Consider the following 19,627-nt stretch of genomic DNA (forward strand, 5'->3'; position numbering starts at 1 on the left):
CCAATTGCGCCAACAATACACCAAACTTTCCACAGAGGCCGGCATAACCCATTGGATCCCAAAAATCTGATACATGTAAACCCACAGTGAGTGAGCTAGAGGACAATGGAGGAGGAGATGATCCACAGTTTCCTCATTACGACGGCACATACAACACCAATTCACCAAAATGCGCCCCCTAAGCATAAGATTATCCAATGTAAGGATCTGCCCATGAACCGCTGTCCACACAAAAAATGCCACCCTCTTAGGAATCTTAACTCTCCAAACACCCTTCCACGGAAAATTGGGGGCCGATGCACCTCGAATATTATTGTAATATGACCGAGTATCAAATTTGCCATTCCCATTGAGACACCAATGAGAAGTGTCACTCCTAACACCCCTAGGGATCCAGGATTGAATGAACTCAAGGAAAGAGAAGGCAGCCTCTAACTCCCTTTCATGAAAACCCCTGTAAAATCTCACATTCCAAAATCTATCATTTCCACCCTCCCGATAGCATAATACATCAGAAATGCAAGCATCCTTCTCAATAGAACACGCATACAACTGAGGATAGAGCATTTTAAGTATGTTCTCTCCAAATTTCTAACTTAACATTAACTCCACTTCTAGTTTCATAAACTAAATCTAAAGACATCAAGGAATAATAAGAAGAACAAACATTAATCATTTGAATATTGATGAGTCTTTTGATAGGCTTTAAATAGCAACTAGCAAAAAATAGAAAACACCAGTCCAATCATGAGCTTTAGGACACTAATCTCATGGATTCAGCATCAAGATGCCAATCATATGTGTTGCCTGAAGACATATAACCTCTGGAACCAGTGTTAACTACAAGCCTGTTTGGTACAACTTATTTTTCAGTTTTTTAAAATTGGACTACTTGAAAAAAATTGCACATATAAATAAGTGAGGTTTTTAAAAAAAATGTGTAATTTGAAAAGGTGAGGTTTTAAGAGATTGTACTTTGGAAGAGCACAATGTTAAATGGCTACACCAAACGGGCACCTAACCAAACTAGAAAATGGCTCTAAATTCATGATTCAGCAATGCTGGCTACACTAGCAAGTAGCAACTACTAAATTGTTCCATGAACACAACAAAAAAAATGTAGTATAAAATTATTTGTTCAGGGGAAAATGCAAAAGATGATATTTAATAATATCAAACCAGAAATCTCAAGTTTACAACAATAGAAGTGAAAAAAAAATTATGATAAGAAAAAGTTTTGTTAATTACAGCTGACCATTTGTCAATGCCGATTTCTTTGCCGGGATCTTCCAGCTGAATGAGTTGAAAAATGCTTCAACGTCAGCACCAGGGAATGCTGCTCGGATATACCGTTCAAGAGAAAGTTTGCTTGCAAAACCATGTTTCCTACGTGATGAGTTTGATGAGCTCTCAATACGACGGCAGAGGCGCTTTGGAAGATAAAGGTACCTATCCAAATAGTGTCCAGTACTAGCAACTCTCTTCCCCACCCTCCAAGTCCAAGTGTCACCTCGATTGGGCCAATTTACAGGAGCATATGGCAAACCCTCACCAGAATCATCAGGTGAAACCGGCATTAGAAGAGAACCATTTTCATTTGTCCCTGTTGTGCTTCCGTTATTTTCATCATAAAAAACAATCTCCATATGTATCTTTTTCCAGCTGACAACTGGCTGTGCCTGCTGAGCTGCTCAATGCCATTTAGATATCAGTGGCAGTAAAAAATTACAAAACCTACTAAATTGCAAAAGTACAAAGCCATTTTGAAGGCTCCAGACCTTACTGGTTCTGATTTAAACTTCACACACACACACGCCAAAAACAAAAAAGAGAAGGAAAAAAAAAAAAAAAGGGAAAATGATGCATATATTCAAATATAAACTTTGTACATAGAGGCATATTAATCAGAAAACACTAAAAAAGCAACTTGCTCTTCAAAAAGAAAATAATACACTATAAAGATAAGTGCAGCAGTGCAGCCACCATCAGTGTTGTTAAAAGTGCGCTTAGGCACACTTAAAGCTCAAAGCCCATGGTCTAAGAGCTTCACTTGACCGAATGTGAATCTCATTTAATGGAGTATCCTTTTCTTCCTTCTGGTGCTTTTTGAGGATGTACAAAGCATGCCTAGGTGTGCTTTTCAAATCTTTTGCTAGATATATATGAGTCATTAAAGTTGATCAATGGATCTCGAAAGTAAAAGCATGAACCATTCATTTATTATCCCAACACCATATATAAGGTGTTGTACTACACTAACAATTTTTTGTTTACATATCAAAGGACACAAATAAGGATAATTTACCATTCTTGTGCTTTTTGATCTCTGTCTTTTGGGAAATATTTTGATTGAATCATATACATAATTTTGATCATATCTATAACACTTATGTATTTTTATAATGCACAAGAAAATTATATAATGATTTTAGTTTGAACTTTATATTACTGGTTTATCATATTGTCCAATGATAATTGTTCTCAAAAACACTTTGTACTTTCCCTTTTTTATTTCCAAAACTCTTTAGGATCTCCCATCTAATTATTTGTAATTTTTTAAATAATTTGCGTTCATCATCATGAACATGAAGTATTTCTCATTTAAAAAAAAACTTTCTACTTACATGTCAAAAAAAAACAACAATAACAACATCAACAACACTAGTCATAATTGACCAATCACAATTATGGAACCTAAAATTCAAATCTATATTTAAAAGGCATAGAATCTTAGGTTTCTACTTTTTTTCCCCTACTGATAAGTTATACATGCATCCAAGGGAAACCCAAAACATATTACACCACCCATTTTTTGTAGGAGAAAGTGCCATTTGAGGTAGAGTTCATTGGCTTCCTAGGATTCTAGTGTTAGTTCATGTCTACAATGAACAAAAGTCGTACTCCTTTTCACCTATCCAACAAAAAAAAAATCCTACTCCTTTTCTTAGAGATATTTTGTAGATGAGACAAGAAATACTAATTAATAAATCCCATTTAGGTATCCCATAGGTACTTAAATTAGCCCATATAACTTATATAGATTTCTACCAATTATTCATCAGGAATGTTTGAAATGGAAGTCCATTTACATACTTGTTAGTAATAGTAACTTGAAATAAAAGCAGATCATGAAATCATTAAATCGATCCTGCAGCATGAATTTCCATATAGCCTCAATTTCATTTTCTTTTCTCACTACTTTGCTCTCCACCTTGCTCTTACAAAGGGAGAACGCGCCATTTTAAGCTAGAACCAGTTTTTTTTTTTTTTTTTTTTTGAACCTTCTACATACATTTTTTTTTTTAACCTACTGTAAAACGAACACTTAGAACTTAGAACACTTTGCCCGGTGCGCCGGCCAGCACCCTAATCCTCCCCATAGACGGCGCCAATTGTAGGGACTCAATTTGGATTGACCCTGAGTGATGGGTTTTCAGCCCAATAAGCCCAAACAATAAATTTATAGAGAGTGGGCTAAGAGGTTTAGGTGCTGGCCGTCGATCACCATGCATGAACTTTTCCTATAAAAAATGCTAAGGGTTTCTTTATAAATGGGGGAATGCTCCTCGGCCTGTGGCCGAGGAGGCTTGATTGTTCTCTCACTTTCTCTTTTTTCTCCCCCCCCCCTTTCCTTACTTTACTAGCTCTTCTTTTATAGTTTTCATCTTCCTATCTCCTCCTTCCATCTGTTGATCGCCTATTGGCCTTTTTTCTGGTCGTCCGTCCCATCAGAGGCCTTATCGGTACTCAAGTGGTTCACTCTGATCAACGTTATTCTGCCAAGGGGTTACCTCCCCATTAATGCGGCCAGGGGGGGTTAGTTGAGTGCATTAAATGTGAGAGTGATAGCTTATTTTGGGGTTTGTCTTTCCCCAAAATCACCTTTGTCAGGCCGAGGATAAGGTTGTCCTCGTCGTGGATTGGGAAAAGAGACTTTCCCCTACCCTAACAACAAAAATAGCCTATGCTCCTCGGCCTGTGCCTTGGGCCTGTTTCATGATGGGCCGAGGCTATCAGGCCCATAGGCCCCACAGTTTTATTCTTAACTTATTTTCAACTAGGTAATAGAATTGTTTTTAAAAGTATAGAAAAGTGAACACTAAATATTTTATTCCAATTATAAATTATATGTTGTATAACTTATAGTACTTACATTGATCTATTTCATGCAAATATGACGTGTACGACTCATCTTTTATTATTAACAAATATATTAAATTACCAAAATATTACAAAATAAAAAAATGAGACCTCTTTGAAATTTCTTTGAACTCTTGGTAATATAATTTTTGTAGGAATAAAGGGCCTAGATAAGGATATTGGGTCGTCGGCCGCGCTAGAGGACGTCAAATAGTCTAGGGACATATAAATACTAGTGAAGACAGATAAATTATTGGGCCGAGGAAGAGGTCAGGTCACAATGAACAAGTGATGTTGTCCAAGGAGTGATCCCTCCTCGGCCAATAGAGTGGAGGCCTAAAGTTCGACTGCCCATCAAGTATTGAGCAACAGGCAACCGTGCTTGGGAGGATAAGCTTTAGGAAGAGATGAATCAACAGAGAATTGAGAAATATCTGGGAAGAAAGCTAATACCACCGCATTGAATGCTCTGCATCAAACCCTCTGGCCGCATTAATGTGAAAGTGATACTTGAATAGTAACTTTCAATCTTATAGTTACTCAAAAAGATTTCAAGAAGGTGCTGATGGGACAAGTATCAAGGAGATTAGCAATTTGATCTACATGTAGAGGGTTGAGATAAAAGAGGGGAATGGAATATAAAAGGGAAGAACTCCCTTACAAGGGGGATGATGAGAAGAACTAGAGAAAAAACTATTGTGTAACCAAGAACTTGAATATTTGTATAAGTCTAAAAGAAATATATAAGAACATACCATCCTCAGACCTAATCGAGGAGCAATCTTCTTTTTCAAATTGTTTGTTTTGCTCATCTAAATATTAACTAGCCTTTTGTGATCAACATCCTAACTCATTGAACGTTTAGTAATAAGCCCACTCTCTAACAAATTCATTGTTTTGGGCTCATTGGGTCATTGTCTAAACCATTTGGATTTTGGATCAAATCGGGTCCTTACGATTTTAATTTAAGAAGCATTTTTGAAAATTTACCAATAGAGTTTCACTTAAAGCAGATAAAAATTTCAATGGTTTTAAATTAAAAACTTTTAAAATTTTATTTAGACCTAAAGGTAAATATGTAATTAACCAAATTCGTTATTGAAGTACAGCCACTTGGCTCAAAGAAAGTGTAACCACTTGCCAAAAAAATTAAAACATTTTGTATAACCGCATTTGGTTCAAAGTAAGTGTAACCACTTGCCCCAAAAAAAAAAAATGGTATAATGCCCATTTGGTTGCACTTTCCAAAGGCAAAAAGTGCTTTTTGAAACCAAATAAATAAAGCATGCGTTTGGTGAGACTATTAAAAGCTAGTTTTTGTAAAACACAACTTTTACAAATGTGAAGAAACTGAACTTTAACACAACACATCGAAGTGGCGCTTTTGCAAAAACCATTCCACGTTAATAAATATTACCGTTGAGAGTATGTCTTCAACTACCAAATTGCCCAAACATTTTATTACAAAGGAACCCAATAATGAAATCAGAACCAAAAAAACAAAAACCAATCTGATCCATGTCTACCGCATATCGTTGGTAGTGGGGAAGAGATCAAGCAGCAATGGGGAGGAAGATAGGCGGCGGTGAAGGCAAAGATCAAACACCGATCTGACCCATTCCTCTATTGGTGATTTCCCCCTCTATCTTCATTTGATGAGAATCAAATGGTGTGGTGTGTGTGACCTTTAAGTTTGTGTGTTTTGATGGGATAGAGGGAAAGAAACTTGTAGACGAAGTGGTAAGAGAAAAGAGAGAAAGGAAGAAGAAAAAAAAAAAGAAAGTTTTGCGGAACTGGAATGTTTTGGAGGAAGTGGTAGGCAAAAAAGGGGGGAAAAAAAGGGTACGTGTGTGGAGGAGAAAAAAAGAGAGGGGGGGGGGGGAGAAGAAGGAGGAAATATGGATAAAAAAAAGTAAAGAAATAAAGGAAAAATAAAATTAAGAATAAGAAATTAAAATTAAGAAATGTTATCACAATACTTTCACAATAAATTTTAAGTGGTAGGTTATTATTAGTTAATATTAGAGAGAAAAAAATAATTTTTTTAGAAACTTTGAAAGTACTTTTTAGAATAATTTTTTAGAAAGTATTTTCACAATACTTTATATATACATTGTCTTTTTTGGTAATTTACCACTTAAACTGCCACTTTTATAAATGCTAGCCAAACACTTAATTTTTTCAAAAAGTAATTTTTAACAATTTTTACGAAACACTTAATTTTTTTAAAAAGTACATTTTTCATACTGCACTTTTTAAAAACTTACTTTTTCAAAAAGTCTAGTTTTAAAAAGTTAAACCAAATACCATGCCTTTTGGTATTCAACTTTTAGGTCTAATGTATATTTTATATATTTTTTTTCCTTTTTCGGTGTCATCTTTTCTGCCACGAGTCATTCTATCTATTTAGATATGCATATTTTTGTTTCAAAAAAAAGAAGGTACGCTTATTTTTCAACTTATTTAGCTTATTTAATTTATGTACAATTTTAAAAAGTCTTACTATTTTAAGTGCAACGTATTCTTATCTAATTCTCACACTCCTAGCATAGCTCCCAATAAGTGTTTTACGTTACGCATATAAACATACATGCACGTGCATGAGTCGCATTCAAGTTAATAACTTGAGGATGGATGTAATTTGGTTAATATTACATTACTTAATTATTAAATTTTAATTAAATGTGTCTATTAACAAATCAATTATCAAGTTACATTATTTTTTTAGTATCCTCTATTATTTGCAAACTTTCAAGATGATTATTGTCAATAACTTTCTTGTATATAAAATGTGAAATAATTATGTACAAGAGATATGTACTCTTTTCTTTTTTTCACCCACAATACATGATCGGATCATAGTTGAAACAATCTCCTTTCATTACTCATAACCGCAAATCATGTAGAACATTTCATTGAAATTGAGATGATTACTATTGGGGAAAAAAAGCATTTATCTGAATCACATGAAATGCATTAGTTCTAAATAACATTGTATGTGCTCTCTAATATAAAAATAAGTATATATTTTTTTTACAGTTTAACTATTTTAATCATATAATATTACATTTTCTGTGAGGTTTAAAATACCTTTACAATATGGCTAGGCGTTTATTGTGAAAACCTTGGCCTTCTTTGCCTCAAGGATCTGCAAGGTTAATTCTTGATGAGTAGAGTGAACTTTTAACATGAATTTGTCTAGGAGTTCTGATTGTATATAAGCTTAAAATTGAAAGCCCACAGTTTGGTTCTCTGTGAAGATATCTTGGAAGATATAAATAAAGTTAAAATGCAAAATTCACCATTTAAGTTTCACAATTTTTCATTTCAGTCCTATAAGTTTGAGTTATGTCATTTTAGTCCTCTAAGTTTCATTCATTCTCAATTAAGTCATCCGTTAATGTGATGTTAGTTTCTACCATTAGCTCTCTTTTTTTCCTTAATTTTAGAAAGAAAAAAAACCTTAATTATAAATAATAAAAAAAGACAATTAGAAGACCCCCACCTAAATAACAAAATTGAAACCCCACCCTGATCTAAGAAAACTGAGAATGAGAAAAAGGAGAAAGAGAAAGAGTGAGAGACCTAGAAGAGGAAAGAGAGAGAAAGAGAGATCGCGAAGTTGGGTTGTTTCTGTCCATTAGCGTAACAAAAAAATTTTATTTCTTTTAATCTAAAAAGCTAAAGTTGGGTTGATCCATTAAGAAACATCTTTGTTTTACTGTAAACATTTGTAACTTGGGTTCTGCGAAGGTTCCTTTTATTTTTGCTTCTTCTCATTGATCATTGGTGTATATTATATTTGGCCAATACTATTGTTTGCCTTTTGATGGCGTTTTGTGCTATTGTGCGAATTTTTTCTGAAATGGTGGCCTTCTCATTGATTGGAATGTTCTGGGCGTTCCTCTAGTTGGCTCTGCCTTTTCTTTTCTTTTCCTTTTTTTTTTTTATAAGTTTTTTCTAAAATTAATAAATAAATAAAAGTTAACGGCAAAAACAAACAATACATTAACGGAGGACTTAACTGGAAAAGAATAAAACTTAAAAAACTGAAATGACAAAATTTAAACTTATAAGACTCAAATAAAAAATGGTAAAATTTAGAGAGTGTGTTTTAAATTTTGGCCTAAAAACAATAATCTACCAATACAGTAGCCACAAACTTGTGTCAGTGTTAACCAAAAAACTAGACAGAATTACCAACAAGCACCAGTGGTCTAGTGGTAGAATAGTACCCTGCCACGGTACAGACCCGGGTTCGATTCCCGGCTGGTGCAACTTATTATTTTTTCAACTTAAGTTTTGTTAAACTGCTAAAATAGGACTTGAAGCACACAATCTCTGTGTCTTTAAGGCCATTATGCAACATGAGTTCCCCGTTTCATTTCTTCATCAACTTTCTTCGACCCTAATTATATCTGATTTGAGATTCCTTGTCATCTTACTTCTTAGATTTCATCTGATTCAGAATCTACATACAATACCAAATAAATTCAAATGAACATAACATACTAAAGTCTTTTTTTTTTTTTTTTTTGGGTAGAATACTAAATACTTCAATGGTTAACCAAACCAGTTGGAAAAGATTAAAAAGTGATTGTTCACCACCTCAATCACCTATATGTTGAGATTGGATATTTAGTGGTGCTTGAATTTTGCAGTGTACTGGATGGTCAAGGCTTATGGCTTAAGGTACATACCCCTGCCATGAGTGGGCCTGTTAAACTGCGATTGACTAGATTATAAGCTAGTTTTTCGCTTTGTAGTTACTTTTTCTTACTTTTTCTCACTTTTCAAATTACATTATTGAGAAGTTCCCATAATAATATCTTTCTCATCGAGTATTTACAACAACTGAATTTTTAATGCATCAAACTCAGCTGAATGAAGTGGATGACAGAAGTAAAACGGTATTCCAAAGTGTAGGACGAAATTAAAGTCTCAGTCGCAGCCTTATTTTTAAATGATTAAATTAAAGACATGTAGGAAGATATCAAGGAATGTGAAATATGGAAAATTAGTTACATGGCTTGTTCATGTGTTGTGAACAAATAAAAATTAGATTATGGCCTCAGGGCCAAGACTCGATCAGATATTTTCTTTAGTCACATTGAAACTTAGCAGTTCCATAGTTGATACAGGAAATTAATCTCAACCGCTTTCCATTTCCTTTTTAACGTGTTTTCCCCATTTTCATTCATTAGATTAAAGAGAGTTTATGTGACCCCCATTCAACAATTTTGTTATTTCTTACTATTTTGCTTTCTAACACCTACATTAAAAGATGTAGAGTGACAAGAGTGCACAATTCACATTGGCATGGGATGTGGTCATTACAGAAATTATGAATAAACTAACACAAAAAGTAGCAAGTCAAGAGTCTCTACACTAAGGGTCTATTTGGATACAACTTATTTTTGCTGAAATTGAAAACTGAAAACTGAAAACTGAACCCACTATAGCAAAATGCCGTGGGATCCATGAACATTACATAAACAGTATGTGAACAATATATGTTGTCCCCTGCAGAATAAATTCATGTGATTTTACTGTTTATGCACTGGGGAAAGAAAAAAAAAAAAAGAAGCTGAAAACGTAAAGGCATAGATGTGGACGCGGATCCAAACTCACAATAAAGGAGCTTGATCTTCCAGCTGACCGCTTTTGGACAATGACCTGAAACTTAATATTTGAAATGGAAGACTATTCACTCAGACATTCGAAACCAAACGAGATACATGATGCATTAATTCCTCTTTGAAAATCACAAATAACCATCCAAAAGCAGCTCTTTGTATTTAGTGTATATCAATTAAATAAACCCTATCAGCTCTATATTATCATAATTGTGTCTCCCATTGGTATGATATGGGAAGATACATTAAACGATTCCAATAACTGATCATAAAATAGAGATACTGCACCATATATATGACTCACACAATAACGCTGACTTCACTGGGAAATAAGATGCAACCATATATAGGTTACACGAATGTCATTATTTTGACATAACTTGTTTTAGTTGCTGGATTTCAGAAATTTTATTCGCTTAATTCTCTATATCATCCAGATCTTGTAATACATAAAAGGGAAAGAAGCACTTAGCATAGAACATTACACATATGTGCAGTTCAATATTGTCAGCAGCATGTGGATAAAATTCCTACTAAATAGTTCATTTACCAATGTTGGAATGTCAAAATACAAGGGATAGAACACAATTTCGTACATTTCAGTCACAAAAAAAAAAAACAAAAAAAACAAAAACAAAAACAAAAAATTGGATCCTTGGCATTTTGAAGTAATTCCAATTGTTCTTGTTTCGGCAGTAGGCAATTAGCTAGGATCCATCTCTGCTTGTGCAGTTGTGCTGCTTCACTGATTCTCTAGGCTTCTATATGTTGTGCTTGACCAAAACTTATGCACCAAATTTCTACTTTCAATACCTCACCCCTCTTCTCCCATCAAAATTTCTTCTGAGCGCCTGATGTATGGATAAGTATAGAATATATTTCAACTCAATTCCTTTTTTGCAAGTTATTCAATTCATATCAATTTTATTCGGATGCACATGGATATCACTGAAATAAAGAAATTTTAATTATAACACTTTCTGAAATCAAATATCATGTTCAAATTTAACTTATATTGATTCATAAAGTATCACTCTATTCATTTTTGAATTTTTAATGTTTTAAGGGCATGAATTTTATCCGTGTATCTCACATGCGAACTTGTGTCTTTGTCTGTGTAACACTGATGGCACATATACGCACATTTAGAGGAAATATGAAGATAACAAATCTTACTTATACTTAGCTTTTCAGAAAACATTCCTGTGGAGTATCAATAAAATAATTTCAGGGATCTTTTTATGGTACAGTCCATGCATCAATTGCTATCTCTTTCTATACGAAATTATTACTACAGGTCTACAACTAACATGGCATCAAAACTTTATTATTTTTCCTAACATTTATTATTAAGAAAGGTCACTCTTAGGGGGGAAAAATATGAAAGCTTAAATATGAAGAATGAAGCACTGCTCCATATGGCATGATAAGATGCATTGACAGACATGAAACAAAGATTTATTTAGGCTGATCGCTATAACCATGGTTACCTGTCTACTTTGAGGAAAAGCTTCTGACTCACAGCTGAGATCCCTTTAGATATTATAATGTCTATTGAATTATATGCATGTATTCTTCATGCATAACCATCAACTGTTCTGCCACCTGCTTAATTAGCAATAATTCAATCAATATCCAGAAGATTAGGGGCCTTTAAAGCTTAAATTCAAGTCGTTAGTAAACAATCGTTAGCCAAAGAAATTCATTTCATTGACCAGTTTCAGATGAAATTTTGCATTTAGAAGTCACACCCAATTTCGGATGAAATCTACCTTTTTCTAAAAATAAACTCGATAAAAAGTATAGTTATACCTAAAAAAAAGCTCTAATAAACTGTAGCCTGACAAAGCAGCTACATACGGGGTTTACTCAGATATAAAATTATTATATGCATTCCTAAATCCTTATAATTTATGTTAATGTTAATGCCAAGCACAAAATTTAAAGCTTAAAAAGTTTTGACTGCTATTGCTATATGATCTAGATATTTTAACTCCAGTCCTAAATTAATCCAAACATATCAAACATGTTCTTCAACTGCGGTTCAAAATTCAAAGGGTGTATATAATACATTACCTCCTCAATACTACCATCTTCAATCTCCGTGTTGAAGGAGAATAGCATGCATTCATGGAGCAAGTTTTCTAAATCCTCCACACAAAGCAGTGCTGTAAATTAAAAGAGACATATATAGGATTTCAAGAAAATGGCCGAGAGAACATGGATGAATCATGATGTGAGCAAATGTAATAATAATATATGACCTTTGGATTGAGAGAACCAGGAGAAGATATCGATTTCAAGCTGGTGGGATTTCTGGAGAGAGTCATGGCCACCCCACTGGTTCTGGATGGCCATTTGGAGACCATTCCATCGAGAGAGAAGCAACGAGATTGCCTCTAAGAGATGACGCTGCTGCTGTTGCTGCTGCTGCTGATGATGATAATGATGAGGATGAGGAGGAGAGACTCCCAAAAGGGACTTATTGCGCCGAGCACTAGTAGTAGAAGGTACCATGCTTATCGACTCCATCAAGCAAGAATTAACTTTTACTTTAATTTGAAGGACCCTGATGATCAAAGCCTCCTGTTTAAGCCTCCTCTTCTCTGCTCGTCTCTCTACAGAGGAGAGAGAGAGAGAGAGTGAGGAAGAGAGAGAGAAAGAGAGATGGGAAGAGGGAGTTGGGTTTTGGGTTTTGGAAGATGTCAGCATAGGGAGAGACAAGTACGGATCAGAGGAGAGAGTTTCGGGGAAGATTTTGAAAGAAAGCTGTTGGCTTAGGCGGTTCTATTTTTGCACTTTGTTTTTTTTGGCATATATTTAACTCCGATATTAATCATACAAAGTTGTCACATATGATTAAAATGGTCTCAAGAGATTAGCCTAAATTTGCAATAAAGACAGTGAAATTTTATATGGATTCCTCCTTCTTTCTTCTGGCATTTTTTTTTTTTTTGGCCAAATATTTAGTTTTTGCAAAAACATATTACTGAAATATTTCTTTCTAAAGTTTTTTCGGTTATGTAGCCTATTACTTGAGTTTACTAAACTTGACTTTCACTTAACTTTTTCTCACATATATCATATAGTATAGTATTTTCAATCAAATCATAGTTATTAGACTAGAATTAAAGTTTTCTAAATTTGATTTTCACTTGAGTAAGCTTAAATTCCAAAAGGAGTTACATGATAAAATAACTTCGAGTAAAAGCTTTTCAATAATATTTTTTGTAAAAATGAAATATTTGGCAAAAATAAAGCTACTTCTCCTTCTTATGGTTTTAAAATCTGGATCTAATTGGTTAGTTCAATAGAAAATTGAATCCTCAAGCCTCAACTAATTGAGTGAAAACCATAAAAATTGGTGATTCAACCGTAAAAATCGTGGTTTAAGCGGTAAAAATTGGAATCGAACTTTTTTTTTTTATTTAATTTGACCGGTTTTCAAAACCATTTTAAAAAAAAAAAAAAAAATCAATAAAGCCGTTGGCCCTTTGGCCTTTGCATAAAATAGAGGCGCGCGAGAAACAAATTTAAAAAGTGGAACACTCTCTTCACTTTTCTCAGACACTTCCAATTCCTAAAATTCACCAAACAGAACAGAACCTCTTCTCTCCTTTTATGTAACACTGCAAAACCTCTTCATGGTTCTTCAACAACAACTATGACTACTTTAATTATCAACCAATACCATGCCTTTCCTTGCTCCCACCTCGCTCGCCGCCTTAATCGAATCGACGATCTCGACTCGCTCCTCTCTCCTCGGCCGTGCCACCCATGCCCTAATCATCAAAACCCTCCTAACCCCTTTCCCTTCCTTCCTTTCCAACCACCTCATCAACATGTACTCCAAACTCGACCTACTCAACTCAGCCCAACTCGTCCTTTCACTCACTCCGTCTCGCTCAGTAGTCACCTGGACTGCCCTCATTGCTGGGTCGGTCCAAAATGGTCATTTTGTTTCTTCTCTCGTCCACTTCTCACACATGCTCCGTGAAAATGTTCACCCCAATGACTTTACTTTCCCTTGTTTGTTCAAAGCCTCGGCCTATCTTCGAATGCCCTTTGTGGGGAAACAGGTTCATGCCATTGCTGTTAAGGATGGTCAGATAGCTGATGTCTTTGTGGGGTCTAGTGCTTTCGATATGTACTGTAAAACGGGGCTGAGAGAAGAGGCTCGGAAGATGTTTGATGAAATGCCCGAGAGAAATTTAGTGACGTGGAATGCGTATATTTCTAATGCGGTGCTTGATGGGCAACCGAGAAATGGAGTAGAGGCGTTTATTGAGTTTCTACGTGTGGGTGGGAAGCCTGATTCGATAACGTTTTGTGCGTTTCTCAATGCATGTTCTAATGCTTCCTATTTGGAGCTTGGGCGTCAATTGCACGGGTTTGTGATTCGGATTGGGTTTGAGATGGATGTGTCTGTTTCGAATGGGCTGATTGATTTTTATGGCAAGTGTTGGGAGATTGGATCATCTGAGATGGTTTTTGAGGGAATGGGTCAGCGAAATGATGTTTCTTGGTGCTCTTTGTTGGCTGCACATGTGCAAAATGATGAGGATGAGAAGGCATGTATTGTCTTCTTGCAAGCTAGAGAAGAAGGCATTGAGCCGACGGATTTTATGCTTTCGAGTGTGGTGAGTGCTTCTGCTGGTCTTTCAGGTCTTGAATTGGGCAGGTCAGTTCATGCACTGGCTGTAAAGGTTTGTGTGGAGGGGAATATCTTTGTCGGGAGTGCAATTGTTGACATGTATGGGAAATGTGGAAATATAAATGATGCAGAGCAAGCCTTTCATGAAATGCCTGAGAGGAACTTAATCACTTGGAATGCAATGATAGGAGGGTATGCACATCAAGGGCATGCAGACATGGCTTTGGCATTGTTAGAGGAGATGATGTCTAGTGGCAATGAGGTGGTACCAAATTATGTAACTTTGGTTTGTGTATTATCAGCCTGTAGTAGGGCAGGAGCAGTGAAATTGGGCATGGAAATTTTTGACTCAATGAGGACAGGATATGGGATTGAACCAGGGGTAGAGCATTATGCATGTGTAGTGGACTTATTGGGGCGAGCTGGGATGGTAGAGCATGCCTATGACTTTATAAAGGAAATGCCAATTTGGCCAACAACATCAGTTTGGGGAGCTCTTTTAGGGGCTTGCAGAGTGTATGGGAAGCCTGAATTGGGGAAGATTGCTGCTGATAACTTATTTGAACTTGATCCAAAAGACTCTGGCAACCATGTGGTGCTTTCTAATCTTTTTGCAGCCACTGGCAGGTAATAACACTATATGAAAACAAAGCCAATCAAGTCTTTTCATACTAAGCAGTCAAGAGGTTCCACAAATTTACTACTTCCTCAAAATTTGATTAATCAAATTCACTCCCATTGACATCCATGAACTCCTTAGGCAGCGTTTATCTAGATAATAAAAGCATTGGTTTAAAGATTTCATCTTTCATAATGACATTGTAATGCTTTTGCTTTTGTGCACCATATATGTTTTCTTTTGCGGAGTTCTAGAGAGATAATTGGTAGACAGTCTTAATCCCAATTTACTAAACTGATTATATTTAACAAATATTTAATACAGGTGGGAAGAAGCCACTCTTGTGAGAAAGGAAATGAAGGATGTTGGTATCAAAAAGGATGCAGGCTGTAGTTGGATCCCTGTAAAGAATGCAGTCCATGTCTTTCAAGCAAAGGATACTTCCCATGAAAGGAACTCAGAGATTCAGGCAATGCTAGCTAAACTAAGGAGGGATATGAATGAAGCTGGCTATGTACCTGATACCAATTTTGCTCTCTATGATTTACAAGAAGAAGAGAAAATATCAGAAGTTTGGTGCCATAGTGAGAAAATTGCCCTTGCATATGGCCTCATAGCTATCCCTCCTGGAGTACCTATAAGGATCACAAAAAATCTTAGGATTTGTGGAGACTGCCACAGTGCCATCAAGTTCATCTCTGGCATTGTTGGCAGAGAAATTATAGTGAGAGATAACAATCGGTTTCATCAATTTAGAGACGGCCAGTGCTCTTGTGGAGATTATTGGTGATAACTTAATATTTTCAAATTTCAACAATTTCGTATTGGACAGCTTTCTGACAAAAATTATTGAGATTCTTTCTATACAAGACGTGGTAGTTTTTAAATTATTGGCGGGTAGGATATGATTCCCAAGTGTAGAGGATTTAATTTTTATTTGCCACCTTTTGAATCACTTTGTTCTATAGTGTTGATTGGTCACGCTTGTATTTCAAAATTTTACATAGATTTATAAATCACAAGTATGCTGTACCTTGAATGTGTGTTCTCCGCTACTCTTCTCTTGAGGACATAGTCTGTACCAAATCATAAATGTCCATATTAGTTATTACTTATTACACATTTCCATTCATAAGTCGTACCAAATTAGTGTTAGGTAGCTTGGTTATTTCACCATTTACTTACTATGCAGTTGTTTTGTTACTCAAAATCATTAACCTACCACAACTCATCTGACTTGGATTGGTTTGGGTTAGTTACTCATGGGGAAGGTCTCTTGTTGACAATTTGTTGGTGAATCAGGCCAAAAAAAGTGGGGTAATTTTTTCCGGTTGAATAGAGTGACCAGGATTCAGCTATAACCATTTAAAAAAAAAAAATTATAGGTAAATGGAAAAGGAGTGAGGTGTGTTCGAATCCTAGACATTAAACACAACTAAAGATGTTAATACAGCACACCACTAAGCTATAAATTGTATTCGTGACAAGCTTACCTAAACAATGAGGATATTAATAGTGCTTTCAACCCCACTAGGTGTCAAATGCTGAAAATGTAAGATTTGTTTTGCACGAACTTGACACAATTCGAACACATGTCACTGATGCACTAGACCTAAACTTAGCCCATTTTGCATAAATAGCATATACAATTACGATAATATAACTATTTATTCTTTGTCAATAATCCAACATTAGTACTAATTCCGTTCTTGTAATTTTCCTATTAACTAATAGGGTTCGGTTAATGTGTGCCTTAAGGGCATACATTAAGTTTTTTTATTTTTGGAAATATTTTCTTGAAAATTGAAAAAGTTATCATTATTTTTTTAATTTTTGAAATTTTTTTCCTAAAAATGAAAATTAATGTGTGTTCTAGAACACACATTAGTAAAATCCTAACTAATAAACCATGATTATCACGTGGACAGTTGGACCGCTTGGTTAGCCACAACTCCACAACTCTTTAACTACGACCTCACCACCAAGTTATAGCTGACAAGTACAACAATATTCTCTCTACATGTCACCCATTACCAAGGACCCCAACGATGCAATACTAGCCTTTTAGCCACAAAGCCCATCAACTCTCATCTCCATTTTCCGCAAACCCACCAAAGTACTGAAACAAATACTACTGAAGTGAATACACACAAAAAATGGCAGCGTCAGTGGCCACCGGAGTGTCCCTCAACCACATCTCCAGAGAATCCTCAGATATCAGACGCCTTGCCAACTTCTACAAAGAGGTGTCCCAAGATATTTCATCCCAAAAAAAAAAAAAAACCTTTGTTTCTATTACCAAATCTCTTTTCTTTTCTTTCCCATAAAAAAAAAAAAAAAAAATCTCTTTTCTTTTTTTTTTTTTTTTTAACTCATTATCTACCCATTCCTTCCAACCCAAGGCGATACCCAACCCAAATTCGAAATGGATAGGCACAGGGAGTGAAATGCCTTGGCAGATGACTAAATCGAGGATTGAAGAGACCAACAGGGCTCAAGAAACATCCGGGTTTCATTGACAAAGAGCGAGCCAGACACGGCCCAGCGGCGGCGGCGGCGCATAATCGCCGGGAATCTTAGGGAAATTAGGATGGACATCGTACCAGGGGTTGATTAGAGGGGTGCACTCATTGCTTGGGTTGCACTGCGCTTCTTCCTCATTAGAATGATCTGACTCAGAGTATATGGCCTCCTCATCTATTTCCTATGCAGCGGAAGGATCGAAAATGGCCTCTTTTCCTTTACGGCGAGAAGAACCCTGACTTTTCATCGGCGCCATGATTCAAAGATTTGATCAAAGTAAATGGGTTAAAGTGTTTGAGGAAGAGGAAGCGGTGAAGAAAGGGGAACGAAGAGAGTGTTTTGGAGTAGAAGGAGTTTGTGTTTGGAGTACGAAAGGACTCTCTCTTAAATACCAGGGTCATTAATGCTGGCAAGAAAGGGGCAACAGGTTAGCCATCAGAAAAAGGATGAAATTAATGAAAGAGCGGTTATGTTTCAAAATAACTGCTAATCTGGGAAATCCGAAGAAACAACACTGTTCATGGCAAGAAAAGAAAAGAAAAAAAAAAATATATATATATATATATATATGAGGAGGGGTCCACTGTTCAAAAAGCCCGCGAAGAAAAGAAGGAAGAGAGGTAGAAAGAGCAGGAAAGTCTTTTTTTTTATTCATATATGAACTGCAAGAACGCTTTATATGTTCAGGGGGCTAAATGTTGATGGTCATTTTGGAAGTCAAATGAGAAAGGAGCCCAATAACACAGGCAGAAAAGGAGTTTGTAAACAGATAGAAAAAAACCATTAAGTCCAAGCAGCAGGAATAATGGGTCACAAGTCCATAAAATAAACAAATAGGTCTTGAGGAAGCAAACCAGCTTAAAGAAGCTCGGAAAGAGAGAAATAGTAAATCTATAGGCAGTATATTATGTAGAAAAGTGAAAATGGGCCACAGCAGGCCTGAAGTAATGCAAGCAAAGAAAGAAAGTAAGGGGTTAAGGGCAAATCCATGAACCCCAAGGATGAAGATAAGGTAATTGGGCCAGGGAAGCCCAATGAAGTTAGTAAAAGCCTATTGAAATACAGAGTTAGGAAAAGGGCAAAGTAAGCCCAAGGAAAGTGAATGGGCCAAGGATGCCTAAGAGAAAACAAATGGGACACAGGAGCCTGCAAGTAATGTGATGAAAAACTAATGGCCAAACTGAGTCACTGGGGAAAGAATAAGCGGTAGGCCCAAAGAGGTCCAGCAAGATTGAATCAAATAAATGTCACAGCAGGAATGACAGAGTGACATGGCAGAAAATGATAGTAGTCAAAAGGGCGGATTGAAAGAAGGCAAAGCCCAACATCAAACAAAGCCCAGCACCTAAGAGGAGCGGGAAATCGTAAAGCAACCCATTGTAAGGGCCTTTTTTGTGTTGTGAGTTGGGTTAGGTTACCTCCTGCGGTAATGGGCCTGAATGTTTCTGAGTAAGGGAGTTGAGACCGGTCCAACTGTAACTCAACTTGGGCCGGCTTGTGCACAAAATATGCCTCGTTTGCCAAGATTGTGCTTACAGCAGACAGGGATGTTTCAGATGAGTTATGGTAGGCAGAATTGTTTTAGATGAGTTCCGACAAATAGATATAATAATAACAACAAAACAAAGTACTCTGACTATTTAATGAAAAATGACCAAGTAATCCCTACTTATAAAACATAATTACAGTCATAACAATGTCCTTTACAAAGAAAGTAAAGGAGAAAGAAGATAATATGAATTAATCAAGAATGAGCATAAAATCAAGTTTAAGTTTGGTCCGCAGAAGCAAAACCAAAGAGGGGAGAACACCTCCTCTCAATGCAAATAATCTCCCAAGAAAGATCCTGGCATGGGGATTAATGGCTTTGAAGGAACCAGACCTGAATGGTTAATGTCCAAAAAGAATCTTTCTTATGTTTTGGAAGAGAGTAGGATTTACAAGGGGAGAGAGAGAAATCGACCTATTGGTGCATGCCCACCGTATTAACTTTCTTTGTTTTCTATTTTCTCTCTTATATTTTTCTTTCCTTTCTTGTTTTTTTTTTTTTTTTTT

General features: G+C 35.9%; 3 protein-coding genes and 1 non-coding gene across 6 annotated transcripts in view; 2 read left to right on the forward strand and 2 right to left on the reverse strand.

Moving 5' to 3' along the window:
- Positions 1 to 3,245, reverse strand: part of LOC111987484 (protein OBERON 2) — a 15,229-nt gene extending 11,984 nt beyond the window's left edge. The window contains exons 1-2 of the mRNA XM_065770411.1: positions 3,094 to 3,245; positions 1,256 to 1,687 (exon numbers count right to left, since the gene is read on the reverse strand). Of these exons, the coding sequence (XP_065626483.1) occupies positions 1,256 to 1,687; positions 3,094 to 3,157 (496 nt within the window). The 5' untranslated portion in view covers positions 3,158 to 3,245. The remainder of the gene's footprint in view (positions 1 to 1,255; positions 1,688 to 3,093) is intronic.
- Positions 3,246 to 8,346: 5,101 nt separating this feature from the next.
- Positions 8,347 to 8,417, forward strand: TRNAG-GCC (transfer RNA glycine (anticodon GCC)). Its single transcript has one exon. It is a non-coding gene; the product is annotated as a tRNA-Gly (tRNA).
- Positions 8,418 to 10,218: 1,801 nt separating this feature from the next.
- Positions 10,219 to 12,415, reverse strand: LOC112003649 (uncharacterized). Of its 2 annotated transcripts, none has more exons than XM_024035855.2 (4): positions 12,041 to 12,412; positions 11,853 to 11,944; positions 11,267 to 11,381; positions 10,219 to 10,627 (listed from the first exon to the last, which is right to left on the reverse strand). In XM_024035855.2, exons 1-3 carry the CDS (start codon positions 12,306 to 12,308, stop codon positions 11,328 to 11,330), a joined length of 414 nt encoding a protein of 137 aa, XP_023891623.2. In that variant the 5' UTR covers positions 12,309 to 12,412; the 3' UTR covers positions 10,219 to 10,627; positions 11,267 to 11,327. The 2 variants fall into 2 exon arrangements, with proteins under 2 accessions (XP_023891623.2, XP_065626507.1); XM_065770435.1 differs by lacking the exon at positions 10,219 to 10,627 and adding an exon at positions 10,634 to 10,724 and having other exon boundaries at positions 12,041 to 12,415.
- An 857-nt stretch (positions 12,416 to 13,272) lies between these two features.
- Positions 13,273 to 19,627, forward strand: part of LOC112003653 (pentatricopeptide repeat-containing protein At4g14850) — a 12,772-nt gene continuing 6,417 nt past the window's right edge. The window contains exons 1-2 of one of the 2 annotated variants that reach the window (XM_024035858.2): positions 13,275 to 15,057; positions 15,374 to 16,175. In XM_024035858.2, coding sequence (XP_023891626.2) covers positions 13,469 to 15,057; positions 15,374 to 15,839 — 2,055 coding nt within the window. In that variant the 5' untranslated portion in view covers positions 13,275 to 13,468 and the 3' untranslated portion in view covers positions 15,840 to 16,175. Of the gene's footprint in view, positions 15,058 to 15,373; positions 16,176 to 19,627 lie in introns of those variants that run through there. The other variant, XM_065770427.1, reaches the window with a different exon arrangement.

The sequence above is a fragment of the Quercus suber genome, unplaced genomic scaffold (assembly GCF_002906115.3).
Source record: "Quercus suber isolate HL8 unplaced genomic scaffold, Cork oak 2.0 scaffold_4, whole genome shotgun sequence".
Classification (NCBI taxonomy): Eukaryota; Viridiplantae; Streptophyta; class Magnoliopsida; order Fagales; family Fagaceae; genus Quercus; species Quercus suber.